The sequence below is a fragment of the Scardinius erythrophthalmus genome (assembly GCF_964197995.2).
Source record: "Scardinius erythrophthalmus genome assembly, chromosome: 4".
NCBI lineage: Eukaryota > Metazoa > Chordata > Actinopteri > Cypriniformes > Leuciscidae > Scardinius > Scardinius erythrophthalmus.
In genome coordinates, this window is record NC_138224.1 from 38,185,334 (window position 1) to 38,210,653 (window position 25,320).

General features: G+C 40.9%; 1 protein-coding gene across 1 annotated transcript; it reads right to left on the reverse strand.

Moving 5' to 3' along the window:
* Positions 1–568: 568 nt before the first annotated feature.
* LOC308689298 (E3 ubiquitin/ISG15 ligase TRIM25-like) lies at positions 569–22,090 on the reverse strand (the record flags this gene model as incomplete). Its single annotated transcript, XM_081362951.1, has 6 exons — positions 569–1,077; positions 1,261–1,371; positions 1,515–1,665; positions 2,146–2,379; positions 2,466–2,561; positions 21,518–22,090. The coding sequence occupies 6 exons, from the start codon at positions 22,088–22,090 to the stop codon at positions 569–571; spliced, it is 1,674 nt and encodes a 557-aa protein (XP_081219077.1).
* Positions 22,091–25,320: the final 3,230 nt, after the last annotated feature.

Here is a 25,320-nt window from a genome sequence, read left to right on the forward strand (position 1 = left end):
GATGGAGTATTTTGCATTGGATCCATTCATGTTTGACACACACTGATGAGGAATGCACCCTGTATAAAATACTCTCCCATTGTTCATCTGAAATATCCTCTAATAAGTCTTCCTCCCACTGAGTTTTTATAGATAGCAGTGAGCTTCTATGTAGGGACCAATAATTTTAATTTATGCTTCACCTTTGCATATAAGGTAACCAATAAATCATGTCACACATATATCAACAGGGCATCTTGTGTTATCTTTATTGTTTTTTAATTTCTTAAATAACCAAACTTTAACAACACAAGGGCAGATCCTTTTAGTGCAGCTGATGATGCTTTGAAGTGACGCTCGAGTGATCAAGAATATTTCAATATACAAATAAGCTTTCCTTCGATTCCTCCGTCCTCATTTTCTTCCTTTCCTCGCGTCTCAGCTTCATGCCCTGTAGGATGCGAGGAAAGGAAGAGAGGATGCACAAATAAAAAATGAGAAGCACCCTCTATAACACCTCACTGTTATTGATTTATCATGCAGCTTAAAGCATTATGGGTAGAATCTCTCTACAGTTTGTTCTGATTCATCAAAACAGTTTCACTGATCCATAAACCCTAAACCCAGGATAGAGCGGTTGAGTGAATGTGGTCTGGACTGTGTGGATGAGGCTCATTGTGTCTCTGTCGACGCTGTAGAAGGACAGAGTTCCTGCACTGTGATCCACATAAACTCCTATTCTACTGCTGATGGACTCTACATGGAGTTTAGTCACTGTATTATTGTGAATGAATGAGTAACTGGAGGAAGAGCAGTCCAAACTCCAGGACTGATCATTACATCCAAACACACACTCATGACTCGATCCCTTCCTGCTGATGCTCTTATGTGACACTGATATACACACACTCCTGCTCCACTCAATCTCCCAGTAACAGCGTCCACACACACTCTCTCTACACAACACCTGAGGAAACACATCAAATCTGTCTGGATGATCATGATACGGCTGATCTGTGTAAGTGAATGTAATCACTCTGTTCCTCTCAGACAGGCAGAGGCGTTTATTCACTGTGTTCAGATCCAGAGTGAGCTGATGGGAATCTGATGGAGAGAAAACACATCAGAATCAGGAATTATGAATCTGTCTGATCTTTTATTATAGCTGAACTGTTCAGGTTTAATATATCAGCAGTGTCTCAGTACAGTTTACCAGATATCCTGTGAAAAACATAATTTACATGATCAGCTCTAAAACTCTTCAGTCATGTTTTCTTTCACCTTCTACAGGAAGAACATGAAGACACTCAGTGAGTTTCTCTGGATGTTTTCTTAGTGACTTACATTGTACGAAGTCGCTCCTGGTTTTGGGAACAATGTTGGTGAAAGTGACTGTGGAAATCAACAGACATGAAGAGTGTGATTATCATGTCAAGAGAAATTGATCCCTGCACCTGTTCCCAAGACATTTCTAACATTAATGAGATGATGGAGGATAATAATTTCTGAGAGCTGATGAATCTCCAGGACTTTACCTCTGTCAGAGATCTTCTCTTTGCAGAAATCCTCCAGTTTGTCTCTCAGCTGATGGACAGATTCTCTCACACCATCAAAAAAGGAGAGAGAACTGAAGGGATTGTCATTTATGTCTGTAGACTCAAGAGGAGCTGAGAGAGACTGGAAACTCTACAGAAAACAGAAATCAAAGCTCATCACCTCCACACTTCATCAATAACCTGCACTACTGTCAGATTTGAGTGGCTCTTGATGATCTTTTGGAACTCTCCTCAATCCAGCACTTTCATAGCATCAGCTTCATTCTTCTCATATTCATTTTTATCATATTACAGCTATAAATTTGGTAACACCGTAACCCTAAGGTTGGAAGGAATACTGTGTGATTTTTGTCCGATTTTGAGCCGATTTCCGGGTCATACAACTCTTTTTTTGAGTCATTGCAGGGTTGAGTAGATTTGATCAGAAAAGCAGTTCAAATGCAAAAAGTTGATTGACCATTATTTATAACCTTTGAGGAGTTAGTGGCTCTGAAATTTAATAATTTAATTTAATAAAATAATAAATTTCAGTCAACGGCTCATTCTGCTCTCATGAAATATTTCTCTTGCTCAAGTCCACTATGACCCTGTTCTTCTAGATCTCTGTTACCTGCAGGAAATGGATGTGATCCTGTGTGTGTGAAAGCTGCTCCAGCTCAGCGTCTCTCCTCCTCAGATCATTGATCTCCTGCTCCAGTCGCTCCAGTCGTCCTTCAGCTCGACTCACTGCAGTCTTTTCCTGATCTCTGATCCGCTGTGTCGCCTCAGAGCGGCTTCTCTCAATGGAGCGGATGAGCTCAGTGAAGATCCTCTCACTGTCCTCCACTGCTGTCTGTGCAGAGCGCTGTTAGGACACACATCACAATCACACAGTGGCTTCAGTGAGTCCTGACTGAGACGTCTCAAACTTCTCTTCTTCTCCAGACTCACCTTATGTGACACCACAGCCTCTCTCAGCTGCTGAAGATCTTTCTCTCTCTGCTGGATTCTCTGCTGGACCGACCTCTGCGTCTCCTTCAGCTGGTGCTAAAGGACAAACATCACATTAATCATCAACTAAACAGATATGAATCCAGTATCAGTGAAGTGGTGAGACTGAGAGGTTAAAGGTATTGCATGATAAGAATATGTTCATTCATTAATGCCAGGATTATTACATCATTGCCTAGCTTTATATGGATATTTCACCCAGAAACTTAAATTATTTCATTGTTTACTCATCCTAATATCTTTCCAAACTTGTATGATTTTCTCTTGCAGAACACAAGAGAAGCTATTCTGAAGAATGTCTGTTTCTAAAGCCCAAATCAAATATGTTGACACATCAATAACATCAAACCTCACTGGCTCATGCATGTCACATGACTAAACATGCCTCCCTATTTTATTTTTCTTATCGTTGCAGAAGACGTTAGATTACCCTTGGAGTTGTATGGATTTCTTTAATGCTACCTTAATGTCCATTTTAAAGATTGAAACTTCTGGACCCTATTGACTTTCACTATATGGACAGACGAAACCTTCTTTTGTGTTCCTCAGAAAAAAAAAAATGTGTTCCTCAGAAAAAAAGAAAGTCATACTAGTTTGGAATAGAGTAAATGATGACTGTTCATTTTTTGGGTGAACTACTGGTTAAAAGGGGTCCTATTCTGCTTTTTTCCATGTTTGTCTTTCTTTAGTGTGTAATGTTGCTGTTTGAACAAGAAAAGGCTCTGCAAAGTTACAAAGTCTCTCCAAATGGAGTTATTCTCTATATCAAAGGTTTTCAAATTGGGTGAATGTGAGCCTCCCCTTAGAGTAGGTAAGGACCGCCCCCACTTCCCCAAAATCCTGTCCGCCTGCCCTAACCCACACACGCCTCTGCAGTAAATGCCATCTTTTGTGTGTTCCAGGCTATGATGAGTTTCAATAACAACTGATAAAATGTAAATATTATTTTATTTCCACAACTTTCTTAAAAGTGCATTCATAAACGATTCTTTGCAAAAGCAAATCATTTCCAACTTCATGCAGGCCTAATTGAGGCTACTTCAAAAAAATCACTGAACATCAGTAGGCCTAACCAAGTCAACAAAACATGCTTAACATGTGCAATCAGCGCCAAAGCTACCACCGAAGACACCTGACGACTGAAATCGGCACGGTGTGTCTGGGCTTTAAGCTCACATTTGAAGGAGATGCACATCATATCAAACAAAATCAGCACAATGGACAGCTCTCTGATCAATGAACGACAACACTGTTTGTTCATGGAACACATAACATTTAACAGTCAACTGCATTGAAGACATGTTATCAGATCAAACAGATTCTTTTTTACAAACAAATGTTTTTAATAATTTCAGCCACATAAAACCTCAGATTTAAACCACAAACTAAATGCGCCGTTCACATCATTTGCGCTACAAGAGCGACATCAACCCCTTTACATATTTAGAAGATGCTTTTGTCTAAAACTTACAAAAAAGGAACAAAGCCATCCATCCATCTTCTTCCGCTTATCCGGGGCCGGGTCGCGGGGGCAGCAGTCTAAGCAGGGATGCCCAGACTTCCCTCTCCCTATACACTTACCTATTCCAGCTCTTCCGGGGGGACACCGAGGCGTTCCCAGGCCAGCCGGGAGACATAGTCCCTCCAGCGTGTCCTAGGTCTTCCCCGGGGTCTCCTCCCGGTGGGACATGCCCGGAACACCTTCCCAGGAAGGCGTCCAGGAGACATCCGGAAAAGATACCCAAGCTACCTCAGCTGGCCCCTCTCGATGTGGAGGAGCAGCGGCTCTACTCTGAGCTCCTCCCGAGTGACCGAGCTTCTCACCCTAGGGATCGCCCAGCCACCCTACGGAGAAGGCTCATTTCGGCCACCTGTATCCGGGATCTTGTCCTTTCGGTCATGACCCACAGCTCATGACCATAGGTGAGAGTAGGAACGTAGATTGACCGGTAAATCGAGAGCTTTGCCTTGCGGCTCAGCTCTTTCTTCACCACGACAGACCTGTACATCAACCGCATTACTGCAGAAGCTACACCGGTCCGTCTGTCAATCTCCCGTTCCATCCTTCCCTCACTCGTGAACAAGACCCCAAGATACTTGAACTCCTCCACTTGAGGCAGGTACTCTCCACCAACCAATGTGGATTGGTTGGGCAAACTCCCATGAACCCTCCAGCACCCTGGAGAGGGTATAGAGCTGGTCCAGTGTTCCATGACCCGGACGATAACCACACTGTTCCTTCTGAATTCGAGGTTCTACTATCGGCCGTATTCTCCTCTCCAGTATCCTGGCATAGACTTTCTGGGGAGGCTGAGAAGTGTGATCCCCCTATAGTTCGAGCAAACACTCTGGTCCCCCTTCTTAAAAAGAGGGACCACCACCCTGGTCTGCCAGTCCAAAGGCACTGTCCGCGACCGCCACGCGATGCTGCAGAGGCGTGTCAGCCAAGACAGCCCCACAACACCCAGAGACTTGAGGTACTCGGGGCGGATCTCATCCACCCCCGGTGCCTTGCAGCAGAGGAGTTCTTTGCCTACCTCGGTGACTTCAGCCCGGGTGATGGACGAGTCCACCTCCGAGCCCTCAGCCTCTGCTTCCTCAATGGAAGACGTGACAGCGGGATTGAGGAGATCCTCGAAGTATTCCTTCCACCGTCCGATGACATCCCCAGTTGAGGTCAACAGCCGCCCACCTCCACTGTAAACAGCGTTGGTAGGGCACTGCTTCCCCCTCCTGAGGCACCGGACAGTTTGCCAGAATCGGTAGTCCTTCTCCATGGCCACACAAACTCCTCCCAAGCCTGATTTTTTGCCTCCACAACCACCCGGGCTGCAGTCCGCTTGGCCTGTCGGTACCTGTCAGCTGCCTCAGGAGTCCCACAAGCCAGCCAGGCCCGATGACTTCAGCCCGGGTGATGGACGAGTCCACCTCCGAGCCCTCAGCCTCTGCTTCCTCAATGGAAGACGTGACAGCGGGATTGAGGAGATCCTCGAAGTATTCCTTCCACCGTCCGATGACATCCCCAGTCGAGGTCAACAGCCGCCCACCTCCACTGTAAACAGCGTTGGTAGGGCACTGCTTCCCCCTCCTGAGGCACCGGACAGTTTGCCAGAATCGGTAGTCCTTCTCCATGGCCTCACGAACTCCTCCCAAGCCTGATTTTTTGCCTCCACAACCACCCGGGCTGCAGTCCGCTTGGCCTGTCGGTACCTGTCAGCTGCCTCAGGAGTCCCACAAGCCAGCCAGGCCCGATAGGACTCCTTCTTTAGCTTTACGGCATCCCTTACTTCCAGTTTGTTCAGTTTTACGGTATCCCTTACTTCCGGTAGGAACAAAGCAATTCGTCAAATATCAGTCATAATACAGGTTTTGATGCACGTCATTCATATTAAATCGTATATTCCACCCCATACCCGCTACAATTGAGAACCACTTTAAGCATACAGACACATTTAAGACTATTTGAATAAAACAATATACAATAAGATTCATTAACAACGGTCTCCTGGTGTTCTTCTAAAATGGGGGCGAGCCACAAATCTGTGAGTACGGTTTACAAACCTGTGGGAACGGATTGCAAAAGCGTAGGCATGGTTTATGAATTTGTGGGTACAGATTGCAAAAACTGAAGGCACGGTTTACAAATCTGAGAGCGCGGATTAGAAACTCGTGGGTACGGTTTATTATTCCGTGGGCACAATTTGTTAAACCGAGGGAACAGTTTGAGAATTCGTGAGTATGGTTTATAAACTGAGCGGACGGAATGCAAAATAAGGCTGCGCTTTTGATGCGTAGAGGTGTTTGATGGAGGGCTGCACTTCAGAGAGAAATTAACGCAAGTCGTCCTCCACCTGCAGCCTTGATCTGTATTTGTTTTTAATCAGGGTCAGTGTGGAAAACCCATACTCACACAAGTAGGTGAAGGTGAAGGGGATTAGGACTTTCATAGCCTTAGTGGAGATCTTGGGGAACTCGCTATCCACAGACAACCAGAAACGTGTGATCGGCATTTCTCCCAGTCTCTGCTTCAAGTCAATATTTGAGCTGAGCTCGAACAGGGACTCCTCCTCCTGCAGGCTCAGTCCATCACGGGGTGTGGGGGAGAAAGAGAACGGATTTCTCACCCACTGATTTCCCATTGCGTCCTCTCCGACATACTCACCAAACTGGTCACGCAATCCATTCAAATGCGCAGTGATGACCGGTTGGACAGAGTTAAGAGGCAGCCCTGTCTTCACCGCAACATTTCCACCGAACCTCGTTCAACACGAGCACACCACAAGTCCAGCTTTTTCCTGAACCCAGACACTTGGTCATGTGCGGAAAAGACATGGCACTCTTTGCCCTGGAGAGAGGTGTTGAGGGAGTTGATCCTATCAAAGATGTCGGAGAGATAGGTCAACATAACAAGCCTGTTCATGTCTGCCAGATGTTTTGCCAGTGGGGAGTTAATCTCGGTGAGGAAGAGGAGGAATTCTTCGTGCAAATCGTACAGCCTGGTGAGGACTTTGCCCCAAGAGAGCCACATGACCTCGGAGTGCAGGAGCAGCTGCTGGAAGTTAACGCCCATCTCATTGCAGAGGATTGAGAACTGGCAGGCTTTTAATGCACGCAATTTAATTAGGTTCACGATTTTGACAGCCTCATCAAGAACGGCACGCACTTCTTGGGGCATCCTTTTTGTTGCTAAAGCCTGGCGATGGATAATGCAGTGCTTTCAGACAGCCACAAGGGCAACTGCCTGCACCTGTTTTACGTGACCGCTGTGACGGCCAGTCATTGCTCTTGCCACAACACTGGCCTCAGTCAAGGCAATTAGCCTGATAAAAGATATTCAAGGCCTTGAAAAGTTCGTCAGCTGTTGTGCGGGTAGAGGAACGCAAAGCAAAAAATCTTCCTGCACACTGTGCTCTTTGATAAACCGAACGTACACCATCAATTGAGCACAGTGTGCGACGTCAGTGAACTCATCCAGCTGAATGGCGTGAAAGGGGCTTTCACAAACACAGTCCAGGACCTGCTCTTTGACATCACAAGCCATGTCTGATATTCGTCGCTGGATGGTATTGTCAGAGATAGGGATCGTGTCAAGTTTAGCAGCAGCTGCTTCTCCCAGCATCACTGAACACATCTCTAGCTGCAGGGAGTAGCAATGTTTTGCCAATGTTATGGGGTTTGCCTGCCTTCGCTGTATGTAGCGCGACACGATAAGATTCTTCTGTCGCCTTCATGTTAATAGGGGTGTAAATCGGACAGTTCATGACGATACGATACGATATCGATTCTCTCAGCCAGTGATACGATATTTTTCGATACTTCAAAAAATTCCACGATACAATTCGATTCGATTCAGGGCTATATCGATCGATTAATCGATATTTAGATATTATGTTCACACAACCAGTTACGTTTTTATTAACTCACAAATGCAACCAAAATATATAACATGAACGTTTAATTAAACTCTTTGAAAATTGCACACCCTCTCCCAATTGGGACATTTATAACAGAAGTGGTCATTTGCAAGTACTCATAAATCATGTTTTTTATTATTATTGTGCATTCCAAGTAATATCAATCAAACTGCAGCTGTGTTGTTTTGATTAGTAATAATAATAATAATAACTTAAAAAATACAGGTAAATTACAAAATTAAAGTTAATTGAAAGTATGCTTTAATATGTTTTTTTTTTTTTTTTTTTTTAGCAGAGCAGAGCAGATACATTCACATTTCATCTTTCTGAGTCAAACACAACAAAGTAATTGCTATGATAAATAATACAACACTCGGTTAATCTTCATAACGTTAATCTCCTCAGCTGACATATGCCTGACAAACTTTGTTGTTGTTGTGATTAACGTACGTACACGCAGTACAGAGAGCCTTTCCCTCACCATTCCGTTCCCTGAACGAGCTGCTTTAGTAAGGTTCCGTGAAAATGTTTCAGGTTTTATTTTCCTTTTACGCCCTGAAGAAGATATCACGAGTTCATTGAAATGATCCATCCTCGATCACTTTTAGTCAGCTTTAACGAAACTCCTCTTAGCCAGCGCGCATCTTTTCAAAGTGACGTCTGACCTGAATATTGCGCGCTGAGTCGCTAAAATGGACTTCTCGTGTTGTGTTCACCAACAAGGGTGCGACTGCTTGTCTGTTTCTACTGTAAAACATGAACTCGGGATGCCTTGACAGCGGACAATACCGGCTTTTGTGAAAAAAAAAACTTGTTTAGGGTTTAGTCAGTCTTGTCAGGCATCTTTTTCAGATGAGGAGATTAACGTTACACACCGGCAGGCGGTTGGTGAGTAAACGAAAATGTGCGCTTTAGCGGAAGGATGTTACGTGTCGTGATAATGTGGAGAGTGTCAAAATAAAGGTGCATATCGATATTTTAAGTGTGGAATCGATGCATCGTATCGTTAGACGTTATATCGATGCATCGATCCATATCAATGTATCGTTACACCCCTACATGTTAATAGTGCCAAACGACTTTATTATGCTTTTTTGTGACAGCAAATCATCACGTTTCATCTAAAAAAACTCAACTGGCTTGTTCACTAAATTCGTGTGCTTAGTTTCAATGTGACACCGAAGTTTGCATGGTCTCATGCTATCATTTGCTAGCACCTCCTTGCAGACCACACACTGCAGCAGAGGTGCAGCCTCGGACCCCGACCAGGTGAAACCTAACTTTAAGTACTCAGGATCATATTTCCTACGTTATTTGCTGGGTCCTGTCTCCTCCCTTAATACTGACGTCTGTTGACTTGGGACAGGGAAACAACGCATTTTAAAGCTAATACTCGCACACACAATTACCTGCATACAGTTATTTTTTCTTTGCATTTCGCAAAGGCTATTTGGCGCCCCCCAGGGGAGGCGTGCCTCACCTATTGAAAACCACTTGTCCCCCTTTTTTGTTACATATAGATGGCTAAAATGTGATTAATAATATTTCTATAGGCTACTGAAATAATATCGGCATTATAATTTTTTTTTCATTAGGCTATTTTTGGGCCCCCTCAGCACTTGGTGCCCTACGCACCGCGGGTGATGCACGTGGTGGGAGCGGCGGCGCTGGACATGACAGCCAGTGGCACTGATCCTCAACAAACCTGTCTCCATACGCGCGTGATGACTCCAATCTTAAACCAGATGTATCTGGATAATATTCTGATTGTTTGAGTTTTGGTTCCTTGCTACAGTCACCTTTGGTTTTTGGCTTGCTGCTTAGTTGGGGACACTTATTATTCAACAATATTACTGATTAAGCTGTACTTCGACTATTTTCTTCTAGATCTGCTGTACAGCAGAAACAAACTTTGTTGCATTATTTTCCTGTTAACACTGTAAAGCTGCTTTGAAACAGCAGAGCATTATATAAATAAAGGGATAGTTCACCCAAAAATGAAAATTCTGTCAGTAATTACTGACCCTCATGTTGTTCCAACCGCGTAAGACCTTCGTTCATCTTCAGAACACAAATTAAGATATTTTTGATTAAATCTGAGAGTTGTCTCACTCCTCCATAGGCTTCTAAGGGACTGAAACTTGCTGGCCCAGAAAAGTTATTAAAGACATCGTTAATATAGTCCAAGTGACTCCAGTGGCTCAATCTTAAGTTTATAAAGCGACGAGAATACTTTTTGTGCGCAAAAACAAACAAAAATAACGACTTTATTCCACTTTTCATTTCCTTCTCTCTGGGCCTCGGGTCTTTGCACGTAGTGTTTAAGCGTAGCGCGTCTGTGTTGTACGTCACACGTAGGCTCACTATTGGCCGACGCTGGTCATGTGTGATACGTGGTGACGTGTAAGATCGAGTCACTGGAGTCACTTGGACTATATTAACGATGTCTTTAATACATTTTCTGGGCCAGCAAGTTTCAATCACTTAGAAGCCTATGGAGGAGTGAGACAACTCTCAGATTTAATCAAAAATATCTTAATTTGTGTTCCGAAGATGAACGAATGTCTTACGGGGTTGGAACAACATGAGGGTGAGTAATTACTGACAGAATTTTCATTTTTGGGTGAACTATCCCTTTAAGTGCGATTCGGGACCGATCAGAGAGCAACTCTGAGCAAGGAAAAGACAAAAATGTTCATCTTAGTGAGGAGGCGGGGCTGACCCCGTTGCTATATATGACACAATCTTTTGAAGACTGTGATTGGTTGGTTGTCCAAGAAGAAAAAAAAAAAAAAAAGAGCGATTTCAAGTATAAGGTCTACTCTAAGTTTTCACTTTGAAATTAAATGCGTGATTTTTACCATTTTACCATTTTCTCTCTCTCTCTCTCTCTCTCTCTCTCTCTCTCTCTCTCTCTCTCTCTCTCTCTCTCTCTATCTCTCTCTCTCTCTCTCACACACACACACACACACACACAGATTATATATATGGATATAAATCCTTTTTTTATTTACTATGCTGTTAATTTTCTATAAGGTATTTGATTGGCTTAGAATGATAAAAATGGTTCCTCTCTTTCCAATTACACTGATTACTGGCATGTCTATTTAAGTGGTGGTTTAAATGTTGATTTTAAGGCGAGACGCGGCAAGCAAAAACACTTTTTTTTTTACTGGTCAATTTTGAGATTTTGGGATATAAGTCTTCTTTCAGACTTGTGGTGAAAAGTCAGAAATACACATTTAGGTCTTTATTTTACTACACTTTGTCTGTTTGCGTCTGTAGATTTCTCATAAATTCAACAAAAGTTGGCATTCTAAATCATCCCACTGCTCCGCGATCGCTGCCTGCTCCGTCATCACATACACCGTTAGAAAGCTCTCTCTCTCCTGTACAATGCTGTCGGATCCAAATATGGTAATTTCCTTTTTATCAGCAACCAATCGTGAAAGTAAAAGAGGGGATTTAACTCTAAATGCGCAACCTCATTGGCTGATGCCAATTTCTGACAACTGATTCGCTCAGAATCGTCACATGGTATGCTTTGACGCTTCCGGGTTTGGTTTAGCATTACTAGAAAAAAAGCTTTAGCTAGACCTTTTGAGTGAATGAATGAAAATGACTTTGCGTCAGTCATCGAAAAGAGTACAGCAGTTGTCACTTGCAAGGGGGAAAAGGAAAATTAGTGATGGATTACCCGGTGAAATGCCCTCGGGAAGCGCACCTGAACGTAAGCTGTCGATGGGAAACCAGGGTGGTTTAGATATAAGCCAATCTATAAATAAAGGTGAAGCGCACTCTACACAACAGTGGCTGCTTGTTCATGTTGCGCAACTGAATGAGCTGATTAGTGATTTAACTTAATTGTGGTATGTCAGGGCTAAAAATTAATATAGATTCACAGAATCAAGGGTTCTGTAGCAGTTTATTGCTCGAGTGCTGTCTGTGTAAAGATGACAAGTACCGCAGGAGCGTGTACACGTCTGCACGACATCGAGATGAGTCCAGGAACGATGTCACATTTGATGTGAATGTGCGAATGGTCCTCTTGGCACACGAGTTAGGATTGGGATATGCAGCTCTCAGAAAAATCAGCAAGGTGTTGGGGCTCCGTGGCCTTCACCTTAAAACTCATCAGAGGCACGGCAAGAGAGTGACAGGTAGGTTATGGAAACAGGGTTGTAGCCTATCCGAAAAGTTGAAGCAGTCTGTAGAATTTCTAATGTCAGAAATAGCCCAATACGTGTGGCTGTTACCACCTTGTAATATATTATAACATTACAACATTTGTTTTGTATGGATGGAATATTTATTTATAAGATTTTTAAGAATAGAATAAAGTGCCATCTCATTAATTAATGTTGTGTTGCGGTGGTCAGTTTTACTTTTACAGTACAGATTTTTGTGTGCTGTATCTATAAAAACAAAACAAATGAACAGTTATTGACACAAAACACATTTCATTTTAGCGGCAGAAATTGAAAGGGGTCTTGAGTCACTTCACAGGACCAGGGAGCAGGTCAGGCAGGCCTATGCAGATATTGATGCAGATGTGGCAGTTGCTGAGAGAGGATGCAGATGCGGTGATAAATATCAGTGTGTCTTTTGATGGCACTTGGCAGAAAAGAGGGTTCACATCACATTATGGGATCGGGGTGTGCATCGATATTTTTACGGGACTGGTGATCGACTTTGAGGTTCTATCCTCCTATTGCCATGCTTGTGCCCTTAAAGAAGCTGCCAGGCATGAAGGAAAGATTACAGATGAGGAAATTAACAGCTGGAGAGAAACACATGACTGTGCACAAAATTTTAGGGGCTCAAGCAAGGCTATGGAGCAGGAGGCAGCGAAGAGAATGTGGGCCAGGTCCGTGAGTCGCCACCAGCTGAGATACATTCAGATGCTGTCAGATGGGGACAGTGCTGCATTCAGGGAGGTGGTATCCCTCAACCCATACCCTGGGCATGAGGTAGTGAAATTAGAATGCATCAATTCTGGGATTCTGGGGTCTGGGAAATTTAACGGCCAAAAAATGTAAAACATTACAAAATGATTACAGGGGGACAATTCTAAATAACCAGGGTTCCATAGAAAAAATGAGATCTGGGCTGGTCTCCTAGATAGCATGTCCTGTGACGAAGTCCCCTTGCATACCAGGTGCAACCTGTCCTAGTGTTGGTATAGGAGAGCGGAGGAAAATGAAGAAACTCCAGAGAGCCACAGGCTCCATGCAGGAAACCTTTTGTCTCAGGAGGTGGGCCAGAAGCTGATAACCTGTATACCACCGCATGTCAAGTGACAGACTGCTGCAGCGCATGCAGCATGGTGGCACTCAAAATGCGAATGAGTGCCTCAACTCGTCATTTGGGCCCGCTGTCCAAAAACAGGGTTTGTGGGTAAGAGTAGGGTTGAGGCAGCAACAAGTATGGCCATTTCAACTTTTAATGAGGGGGCTTCTGCCATGCTTGCCATTATGGATAAGCTATGGCTGGAAAGCACTGTCGTTTCCGTCACCACCATCAGGGAAACCGACATGCTGAGGATCACAAAAGCCGAATCCATCCAGTCATAGAGTGCAAAACATTGCAGAAAGACTCTGAGCACAGCTAAAAAGCTGAAAAGGCATCAGCAAGAGAGGGGTGAGGGGCCTACATATGGGCATGGAGAGCTAGGCTTTCAACCCTCATGGGTGAACTTTGTGTTCCGATGGACATAGATGACTAGAGTTGCAGTTCTGATGATAAGTTTGTGTCTGTATTTATGGTTCTCTGTGGTTAGTTGAAGGTCTTATTTGGCAATGTTGTTTTATTCAGTTGTCATTGTTCATGGTCTAACATTGTTATAAACAATTACTTGGCCAGTTGTTTTGCTTGTTAACAATGTTTTCATATAGAAACGTGTGGAATATAGACTTATAGACTTATAGACTTTTCTCTTATACTCCAAGTCCGAAATCTCAGTAGCACCTATATACACCAAACTTTCCAGTCTTGTACCTGGTTAAATTATGAAGACATTTACAGAGGGATTTGTACATATATTATTCCAAGCCTGATTTATATAACATTTTATTCCAAAAAAACATGTCAAAAATATTTTTTTTAAGGCTATTGACAGTATATTCTGATTTACAGGATAACAAAAGTAGATATCCATAAATCCCTCTGTAAATTTTTTCCCATCTAATATGTGAACACGATGAAAAAAGAATTTTGAACCTGGCTTTATCCAATTCTCAGATTTCATTTTTTTTTTAAATATAGGCAAATTAGCGCATATTTAATTAGATAATGCCTAATTTGCATATTTAAACATTAAATTACAGAAAACTTGTAATACATTATTTTCTCATCTTAATGTAGGTAATCAACTGGGAAAGTTTCATGGTGATATCTGCTAGTTAAAATTGTTACCCTATTCACCTGTAGTGTCTCGCCTTAATGTAGCAAACATGGAATCAAAAACAAGAAGGATGAGAAAGCCCAACTGGACAGAGGAACAGTGTTTACTGTTAGCCCAGTTAGTGGATGAACACAAGGCCATCCTTAAAGAAAAAATTCAGGCTGGGTGTCACAGCACGGGGCAAGAAGCAGACGTGGGAGCTTATAGCTCAAATTATTAACAGTTCATTACCCCTCATTGTAGCAGGGAAGCCTGCTATATTCATAAATGCAGTTTTTTGAGCCTGCAAGGTGGGAATGTCCAGTGGAAACGAAATGAACTGCGACACAATAAGAGGTTAAATTGTTTGCTTTAATTGTTTGTGTGATCACTCTGCTTACAGAAGGTTGTGACAGACCCAAATCATCACTGCTGCATTGTTGCATTTTCTCAGTTGCCAAATATCTTAATGTAGTGATTACTTTAATTTCTGGGGCTATGGCATTCCTGTGCTGTGTCAGAGATGTTAGCGTGTTTCTAATAAGATCTGTCACAAACATGATCCCGGCACTATCTAATCTATAGCGTCTTATTAACTCACTGTCATCCAATGTCTGCAACACATTTCTTCTCCTTCGTCTTTCTGCCATTTTTTCCTCTTAAAGAAACCCATAAGCCTCTTTAAAGTCCTCGTCCATACTCCTAACAATTTTGACCTTAAGACCTCTTTTAAGGGTTAAGATGCTTTCTGAATTACTTTTTCTTTACTAGGATAAGTAAGTAAATGCCCACATTTCTAAGAATTTTCTTAGAATTTTGTCACTAAGAGCTACTCTTTGCATTAAGTTTTTTTTTTTTTTTTTTTTGTGTGAATACAGGCCCTGGACTATTTTGCAGCTTTTCTTGGCCAAGGACCGCCCAAGCGGACGTTTGACTGACATGTAACGCAACCAGTTCACAGTTAGTTTTGTTCCACGTCATGTTTAGAGGCTTGGCAATACAATGTTGATGTCCCTACAATAACAGACCAGCGTGCATCTAATAAATTATTCATTCAAGAACTGTGTGCAAGTTTACTGCAATAATGAAGCCGCGAACTTCACATACTTTTCCAGTGTTTAGTTGATTCTGGTTAAGCACTCATTGTCACAGTTGTAAACACGTCTTTCTTCTTTCACGAGGGAGTTTAGCGTCATGGCATTTGTTTCCAGGTGGACCATTAAAGAATTCGACACACACGTCTCCCGGACATCCTGTAGAATTCAACCAATCAGATCGCGACTTTGAAACTCCTTAAGTGTTTCCAGAAAAGTGTGCCATATGCACCTGAGGGTGAGACTAGGACAGATCAGGTTCGATGTCATTACAATGCTCTGTGGCTGAATGAATGTAATTCATAATAACACAATCAGGGTTTTTCTGTTCTGTGATTTTTTTAATAAGTGATATTGCAAGTGAGATGCAAGAGCAAATCGTATGATGTTTATCTCAAGTTCCACACTTTAAAAAGCTGTAAATATCAGAGGTGGAGGTCTTGAGTTAGGCTACGTGACTGCATTTGCGAATTTAAAGATTTCTATAAATGAAGAAAATTACTTGACTTTGACTTGAGAACGAATATGGTCAATTAAATCCGTCTCAAACCGCATGACTCTATAATGACTTTAAAATAATTAAATCTATAAAAAAAATTAGTGACATTAGCTAATATACAAACTGCAAGCCACGGAACCAGCGGCGCCAGGGCCTCTGATCAGAGTCTTCGTGCTGCATGACGCTGTGCAAGCACAAAACAATACAGGAGTAGAGGAGAATCTACGAATATTGTTTGTTTGGATTTAAACACTTCGGAATGGACCATATTTTTGTGTATGCACAATTTGCAACCCAAACATGACCGCCTCAAACCTGAACTTTATTCACCACATGTAAAACAGAATAGGTATGTAACTGTGTCTCTTATGGATATAGGTATGTAACTGTGTCTCTTATGGATAATTTCTCATAATATCTAGAGATTATGAAGATATTTGATGTTGAGTTTTCTTGCTGTCTGAAACATAAAATAGATGGTGTTTTTTTTTTTTTTTTTTAAATAACTTGTAGTTTTGCAATGTTGTGTGGCACAATCTGGCTAATTTCTTAAACTTTGTGTCAAGCAAAATTGTGACTGACCTGGTTCAGTCCTGTCACAATCACCAGCTGGAGTTCTTGATAGCCACCAGAGGGCACACCACCCCAGACTATTGTCATTCCCTCATGAACTACATTTCCCCCAACCTATTGCCAGGTCTCATCATCCCTGATTGCTTACAGCTGGTTCTCATTACCTTGTCAACCTCTGCCTACAAAAGCCTGGTTCATTCTGTCATTGCAAGCATTTGTATGTGTCACTGCTGTGTGCCATTGATTATCTGTTCCATGGTTTTGATCCCTGCCTGTTTCCTGGATCACGCTGTTTGCCTGAGTTTCCTGCCTGGTGTTTGTGTTGGAATGTTTACACTGTGTTTATGACCTTTGTCTGTTTTATCTGTATTACGTCTTTGGATTACCCTTTAAAGGGCTCATATGATAGTGATGGTGAAATGAAGCTTTGTGAAGTACTGGGGCTTTCCCCCTCGACTGTATCGTAAAATGGTTCATTACTCGAAGCTTTTCAACACGTTGCACACTAACGACATCTTGTGGTCAAAAGGTGGAAAAGCTGCCTTTCTGTCCCAGAAGACCAATCAATTTTTTTTCATGTGATAAATCACTTTGTGCTTTGTAAACCACAAAGCAATAAAATGAATCCTCATAATTCATGTGTAAGTGTTGATGTAGTTCTTACACAGTGTATGAACAAACAACTCTATGAATGAATTTATGAAGAAATTATTTTTATAAATGGGACAAATGAACTTGTACAGAAACAGTTCTTATGAATCTGCTTTGATCAACAAATGCAGCCTTAGGCTATGTTTACACAGAAACGATCTGAAGAGAAAACGCAAAAGTGGCGTTGCGTTATCACTTTTTATTCTGCGTTTAGACGAGTGTTATGGGGGGGGGAATCTGCACGCATATGGTGACGCAAAAGTGTGTGAAATTTGATGTAGTATGCACTCCAGGCGGCTAGGTGGCAATGTGAAGCACTGCCACACAACAACACCAAGTCCGCGCACCTGCGTACAACCTTCACTGTCTAGTAGACTTTTGCGTTTTTACACTTTAGACAGAAACGCGACGGTGGAGCGTTTTTAAGATTTCCACTCTGGAGGGTGATTTCACTTTTTTGCGTTTTTAAGCCCCAAAAACGCTGTCGCCATCTAAACGAAAGGCACATCTGATAAAATATTTTTACGTTTTCACCCGCAAGCGTTCTCGTGTAAACAGGGCCTTATTCACATAAACTTTAGCCTCAGTCCTAATCGTATGAGTTAAAAGGCAAGGCTCATGTAGGCATATATACTGCCCTACAAAGGCAAAACGCAGTAACATCATGTTTGGTCAAAAATGAGTTAGTGTCATTTTTGTGGTATTTGAGACCTCCTTTATCATGTGAATAAATATCGTGAGTCAATTTGATTGTTTTAGCGAGAAAATAAAAGGCTATAACAACCGTAACTTCCAAAACCATACGAGAAACCACAGCAGAACGCCGTAACAGCTGTTACGGCTCTTTGCCTTTGTTCCAGCACGCTGAAGTTGAGTTAAGGTGTTCTGACTTTGTTTAGCCCGGCATCAAGAGAGATGTTACGGTGCCGCTGTGATGTTACTGTACTCTGGCTTTGTCATACTTTCAAAGTTTGCCGCTCTTTAACTGTCACCAAACCACGTAACATACAGACGACACATCTTTGAAATAAAGTGTGGACTGCCGAGTGCTTGTTTGTATTATTACAGAAACAAAGCAAGGTGAACAAGCCATACATAGATGGTATGCAAGCTAATAGGTTGTCATAAATGTTGTTATTTTCGTTCAGGGCGATGGTTCAGATCTGTCAATGTCATATTGACAACCCGGAGCTAGCTAAATTTAATCTGTGTCACGTAAGTTAGCGCTAATGTTGACGCTGACACTCGCCTCACATCAGACGCCGAAAACCAATTAAATACACAGGCATCCTACCTTTCCATGCAATCCGATATAATCCATAATCCATAGCAATGCACGTCATCTGCTGTATCCACAACAATCCATTTGAGCCATATTTCCTTCTTGCAGGTGTTCATGTCAGATCTTACACAAATTCAAATAGCACTAAGCTAGTTATCGCTAACGTACAAAGTAGACTAACCTAAATGGTAAAAGTAATTCCAACTTTTTTTCGGTTGACTCTGTCTATATTATCTCTGAATTAAAAAGCAGTAATCCAAGTCGAGTTCGTTGACTGCATCTTGAGCAGTTTTGTGTCTCTTAACCCTTTAACTGCCACCCCCACCCCCATCCATAATATTTTTGTTTATTAAAAAAATCAGACTTTTTTTTTTAAATAAAATTGAATTGGTGTTATTTTTTTAACTCATGGTATGAAAACAAACTGAGTTTTCTAACAATCTTTCATGGTTTTTCATGTTTATTGCTATTTCAAAATAAAGGCCTAAACATGCCTAATGAATATGAAATATTCTTGTTGCAAATTGATAAATTACTGCTCCTCTGTAATTTATTTTAAAAACATCTGTATTTTTATTATAATTAAATTATCTTTATTGTGAAAATATTTCTTGTATTTATTCATACTGTACTGCAAAGTAACTTATCTGTCATACTGTTTAACTTTTTTAGTGTTGCCGCACTATCCTGATCATTATAGCACTAAATAGGAACAACCAGAGGTCTTCTATATAATTTAAAACACATACCATGATGACTAGACCTTGGTTAAGTCTTCTTATAATGGATGTAAGTATGGGGGACAGCAAGCAAATATTGATTATATGTCAGTTACTGCCTTTTGCCTTTGCACGACTCCTTATTTTTGGCACATGATACAAAGGCAGAATACAGTAACTGCCAAACAAGGGTCAAAGGTCAATTTTGAGCTCAAGATTTTTTGCATACAAACATTTCTTCATTATAGCAACTAGTTGTCAAATTTTGGGAGTCCTACCTATAATACTTTTGTCTGGACAAAACAGAAAATTTAAAGTCATTTTTCTCAGTTTCACACTCTAGCGAGTTAAGGTCTTTTGGCTTTGCAGGGCAGTACAGTCAAAATAAAATAAAATTAATGTGGAATGGTGAAGTGCTTGTAAAATGGGGAGGTGACATTTTATTTTTGGGGTAATTTAAGAAATGAAAGATTTTTATTAAGGAACAGGACTTGTTCTACAGTGTGAGGGCTAAGTCTATTTATTTTTTTATTTTCTACTAGCGAAGGGCATTACACTCGCAACCTGCTCAAGGGGTTTGCGCTATTTTTGAATCTGAATACGAAGCAGTCACATGACTGTGTGTGGAAATGAAGCATCGGACGTCACAGATCACGTGGTTATGGCAAAACGAATCAAGCTCCGATACACTGCTTCAATGTGAGATGTTTCGTTTTTTTGATACAAGCTTCGAAGCCTCTGTGCCGAACGTCACATCACTATCATATGATGCGATTTCATGTTTTCCTTTTTCTTTAGTGTGTTATGTAGCTGTTGGTGCAACTGCAAGTATAAGATCTGCAGAGTTACAAAGTTCAAAGCATCTACGTCAGTATGTGGGGCAGAGTTTCATAACAGCGCAAATGTATACGCAGAGAAAGAAGGCGTAGCTTTTATTCTCGCTGTATTGTTGCTGCCGGCCATGTCATGGAGACGATGTGTTTTTCGTTGCGAAAGCCAAACTAGTTTGTTTGGCCTTCCAAAAGAGGACACAATTAGAAAACAGTGCTTAATCTCTATTTACAACACTGTTCCAGAACAGTGCAACTACAATTAAACAATTTTCGACTGTGTGCTGCACATTTTTCGGATTGTTTCCAGAACCTTCGAGAGTACAAGGCCGGCTGTGCACAAAGGCCGATTCTAAATACATTCTGTTGCTTCTGACTCAGACACAGCCTGTAAGTATGTTTTCATATTTTAAGTAGGGCTGTCAAATGATTAATCGCGATTAATCGCATCCAAAATAAAAGTTTGTGTTTACATAATTTATGTCTGTGTACGGAGTATAATTATTTTCTATATATAAATACACACACATGCATATATATATTTAAGAAAATGTGTTATTTATATATAAAATGTTTATATATAATATAAATTATATATAATATAAATATATATACACAGTATATACATGCAAATATTTCTTAAATATATACATGCATGTGTGTGTATTTATGTATAGAAAATAATTATACAGCGTACACACACGTTTTATGTAAAAACAAACATTTATTTTGGATGCGAATAATCGTGATTAATCGTTTGACAGCCCTAATTTTAAGAATTTGCTACTGACTATTCAAAGTGAGTTTTGAGCAGTACAGAGTAATGCTTGCTTGTCGTTTCTATGATCACAAATGCAGACATGGTTTTATGGTTACATAGTGTCCTCACACCTGTAGCATGGCACAACGCGTGAAAAGACAATATAAGTCATTATAATAAGTAATTATTTCCCTAATGAAATAAAACCTTACCAATCTGATACGAACTGGTCCAGTCGTGCTGGCAAAGATGATCGATCAGCTTGGTCATCTGCCTTTTTCTGATTTTTTTGCAGATTCTGGCTCGAATTGATCACCTGTCCTTATTGCTTTTAGGGAGCTGATGTTCCAAATATGGTAAGGGGCGTGATATTTTCGTCACACGCTTAAGGTTTTTTGGACCAATCACGATGCTGGATGCAAGCCAATCAGAGCACACTGCGTTTTTCAACATGTTTCAGAAAGGTGGGGGCATAGAGGATCAAAAATAATGTATAGTATGTGTAAAATAATGACTTTTTAAAACCTAAAACAGCCTAAACACATTGCATTAAACCAAATATATTAAACCATCATATGACCCCTTTAATAAACTACTCCATTTGGATCCTCAGCATTTGCATCTCCACACAGTACATGAACAGTACTTTTTCTATTATTTTTCCATTATTATGTAAACACACGCTAGACGAGCATCCTGTGTTTTTAACAGCAAAAACGTGTCCTGTGTGAACCTGCCCTAAATGAGATTATAATGGTACTTATAATGGGACTTATTTAAGTTCATACCTGTTTCACTGTCCTCTGTGCTGCCGCTGGTACAGTGTTGTGGTTTTTATGTTCATCCATCATACACAGCACACATATACACTTCTGATCAGTGCGGCAGAAAACTTCGAGGACTTTGTCGTGTTTCTGGCAGATCATCTCCTGCAGTCGTCCACTGGCATCAGTCAGATTGTGTCTCTTTCCTTTAAACCAACTCTCATGTTGTTCAAGGTGATTCTGACAGTAAGAGTTCAGACACACCAGACAGGACTTGACGGCTTTGTGTTTTCTTCCAGTACAGACGTCACACTGCACATCTCCAGCTCCAGCGTAACAGTCAGCAGCAAGTTTAGTCTTCTTCAGTTTCTCCACCAGTTCAGCCAGAATGGTGTTTTTAGCTAAAGCAGGTCTTGGCCTGAAGGTCTGTCTGCACTGAGGACAGCTGTAGACTCTCTTCTCATCCTCCTGATCCCAGCAGTCTGTAATACAGATCTTACAGTAACTGTGTCCACAGGAAGTGGTCACTGGATCCTTCAGGAGATCCAGACACACTGGACACATAAACTCATCCTGAGAAATTCTGGCTTCTGCCATTTTACTGCATGAATACAGAGATACAACCACACAACAGCTCAACTACACTTCAGTTTCACTGTCCCTGAACTCATGTGTTTCCTGGTTCTGTATTTGAGTGACGTGTGTAAAACAGGCGTGTCTGTAAAGCAGTGTGACAAGGCCTCCCAGCAAACACATTTACATTGTGGCAACGTCTGTGGCACGTTGCATTTCTGATATGGCAACGTCGCTGTCTACTTGCTCGCAACATTGTAACAACATAGAATTGTAAGACGTGATAGGGTTGTTGCAACGTTGCTACGCGACATTCAGCAACTGAGAGACGACGTTCTGACAATTAATTTTTTTATGCTAGATAGGTCTATAGATATCCCCCATGTAGCATGTTATGTTTTGTGGTTAATTTTTAATTAGTCATATGTTATAATTATATAATTATATACTTTTTAAATATTGTTTATCCTTATTATTTATGGGCCTAACAGTAAATTCATTATAATCAACACCTGCAAGTGTTTTGAAGAGTAAAAATGACATAGAAATTCAACTTTTCAACTTTATTAAAACTGCATATGGTAATCAAATTGTCTTGATGTATGACTTCCAAAAGTCATACATTTGTGAGAAGAAAAACAAACAAACAAACAAACATATTATACAGGGAGTGGACTAACTAGCATGAGCAAACATGCAAAAATCTGGCAAAGAAACTAAACGAATGAGATGACAAATCAAAGGAAAATATAAACAGGTGTGCGAGCAGTTACAAACATTTTTTTTTCCTCTGTGCCTTTCCAAAAAAAAGAAAAGAAAAAAAAAGTAAAAAAACATTAACATGCATAGGCTACGTGTCGCTGCTTGTTCAATGAGTGCTGAAATCAATTACTCATCATTAAAATCATTTTGGCTTCATACTTGTGGCATAAAGTTAAATATTTGTCATACCTGACCAGAAGATGTTAAAAATAAATGTCACATCAGATAAGGAAGTTGTAGGTTGTGTTTGAATAATTATGTATCTTATTTAGCTGAAGTAAATTAAACGCAATTCTCAAGTATCCTTGCTTGATGAAGAATCAGAGACGGCCCAACGATCAGTTGAAATTCAAAAGGCTGATTTTCGCGCTTCAGGGCAGTGACGAGTACATAATTTGTCCAGTGGTTGTCCAGACACCCCAGGCACAACCTTAAGTAATGGCCCTTCACGGTGGTTTAATGTCAACATTGTGACAACGCTGTAACAACCTTCACCACACAACGTATTTATAGCAACCTTTTGGCCATGTTGTTAAAACGTTGTTAAAAACTGTTGCCTTTGGCTTGCTCAGTTGGGGATACTTAAATTGATTAATCGATTCAACAGTGCTATTGATCTGCATTACCAAACGTGGATGTTTTACACCAGAAACAAACACTGATGTACTATTTTATTTAATACTGAGAAGCTGCTTTGATACAATCTGTATTGTGAAAAGCGCTATATAAATAAAGTTGACTTGACTTGACTTGACTTGACTTGTTAGAAGGTTGGGTACGTTGCGCCAACGTTCTGTGTTTGCTGGACTTATGAGCAAATCAACTGAGCACCTGTGATGGTGGAATTTTTAGTTTTAAAGATTATCCACACATGTATCAGATTCAGTATATTCGAAGTCACAGAGAAAAATGTTTTAAGATTTGCAAACTTGTAGATTTTTTTTTTCTCTACCACAAACACAAGTTACACATTAAATCAGTGGTCTCAAACTCAATTCCTGGAGGGCCACAGCTCTGCACAGTTTAGCTCCAACCAGCTCCAACTCACACCTGCAAGGAAGTTTCTAGTAATCCTGAAGACTTGATTAGCTTGATCGTGTTTGATTAGGGTTGGAGCAAAACTGTGCAGAGCTGTGGCCCTCCAGTAATTGAGTTTGAGATCACTGCATTAAATCCTTCAATGCAGGTGCACATATCCTATTATACGAATGACAAATTAAGAAACTCATACGCTCACATTTTTGGTACAGTGCTGCAGTGAAAATCATGGACATATTTTGGAAACATTTGCATACATCCACAAATAAGTATGTGAATTCATCCAATGAGACTTTTTACTTGGATATTTTAATGGCACAAACACTATTTCATAACTACAACTATTATGCCCCTATTATGTTTTTTTTTTATATTCCCTTTCATGCCGTGTGTAATATAGCTGTTTGTACATGTAAACGCTCTGAAAAGTTGTAAAGTTGAAAGTGCACGATAAATAAAGTTATTGTCTCCCAAAAGAAAGAATAGATTCTGAACCGCCTTTACGAGTCGTTTGTGTTTTGAATCGTCTTTACGGTTCTACTTCACTATGAGATACATTTGCATAAGGCCGTTGTCTGCCCGCGAACAATTTGACCAGCCCTCAAATGTTGTTTTATTGACAACTGCTTCTTAAATCTCAGAGTTCAACGTGGGATTCGCAAAATGCTTGCTCTAGAAAGATGGATCAGTACCCAGTTTATTTGGACCAACTTGCTCCTCAGAATCACAACCTGTAAGTATGAAAAATTATTGATGTATATATTTTCTACCGGGTGTTCAAAATATGTAGTTTTGTGTTTTATATTGTGTAAGTTTCCGTCTAACCGACATTTTTACTGTCTTACTGAAAATACTTCTAATCAGTTGTGGGCCACTATTACCTACAACTGAGTCTATTAATGCAGATCGTCTGTCGTTCTTACTACTTTAAGTAAATATAAAGGATTAAGCAAGATTTGTTTTACAAACGTTTGTTACATCAGTCATTCACATTAGTGCTGGGTGAACATATGCACCGTAATAAAGTTCCCGCTTGTGCACCACAATAAATTTGAAATATACACATCGGTTTGTTGATGGACATGCACTTGTTAATGCTGATGGTGAGGAATTACAGTTGCAACATCTCATGATGTACCTCAAACTGAGTAGCGTATCATTGAGAAACTGTCACGATTACCAGCTGGAGTGCACTTGATAGCCACTAGTGGGCACTCCACCCCGGACTACATTACCCGTACTCTTTGCCAGCTTTTGGATTACCCCAGAGTGCGACAACTCCATTGACTCCAATGGAACGCTTTTTTTTTCAGCAATGGTGGCCCGTGGAGCCTCTCAATAGTTCAGCAAAGTAGCAGCAAACACATGCCGCGCCATAGAGATGCAGCAGAACAAACCATTTGCGACACACTTTTAAAAGGTGAGACGTTTAAAGAATAAGATTGAATATTATC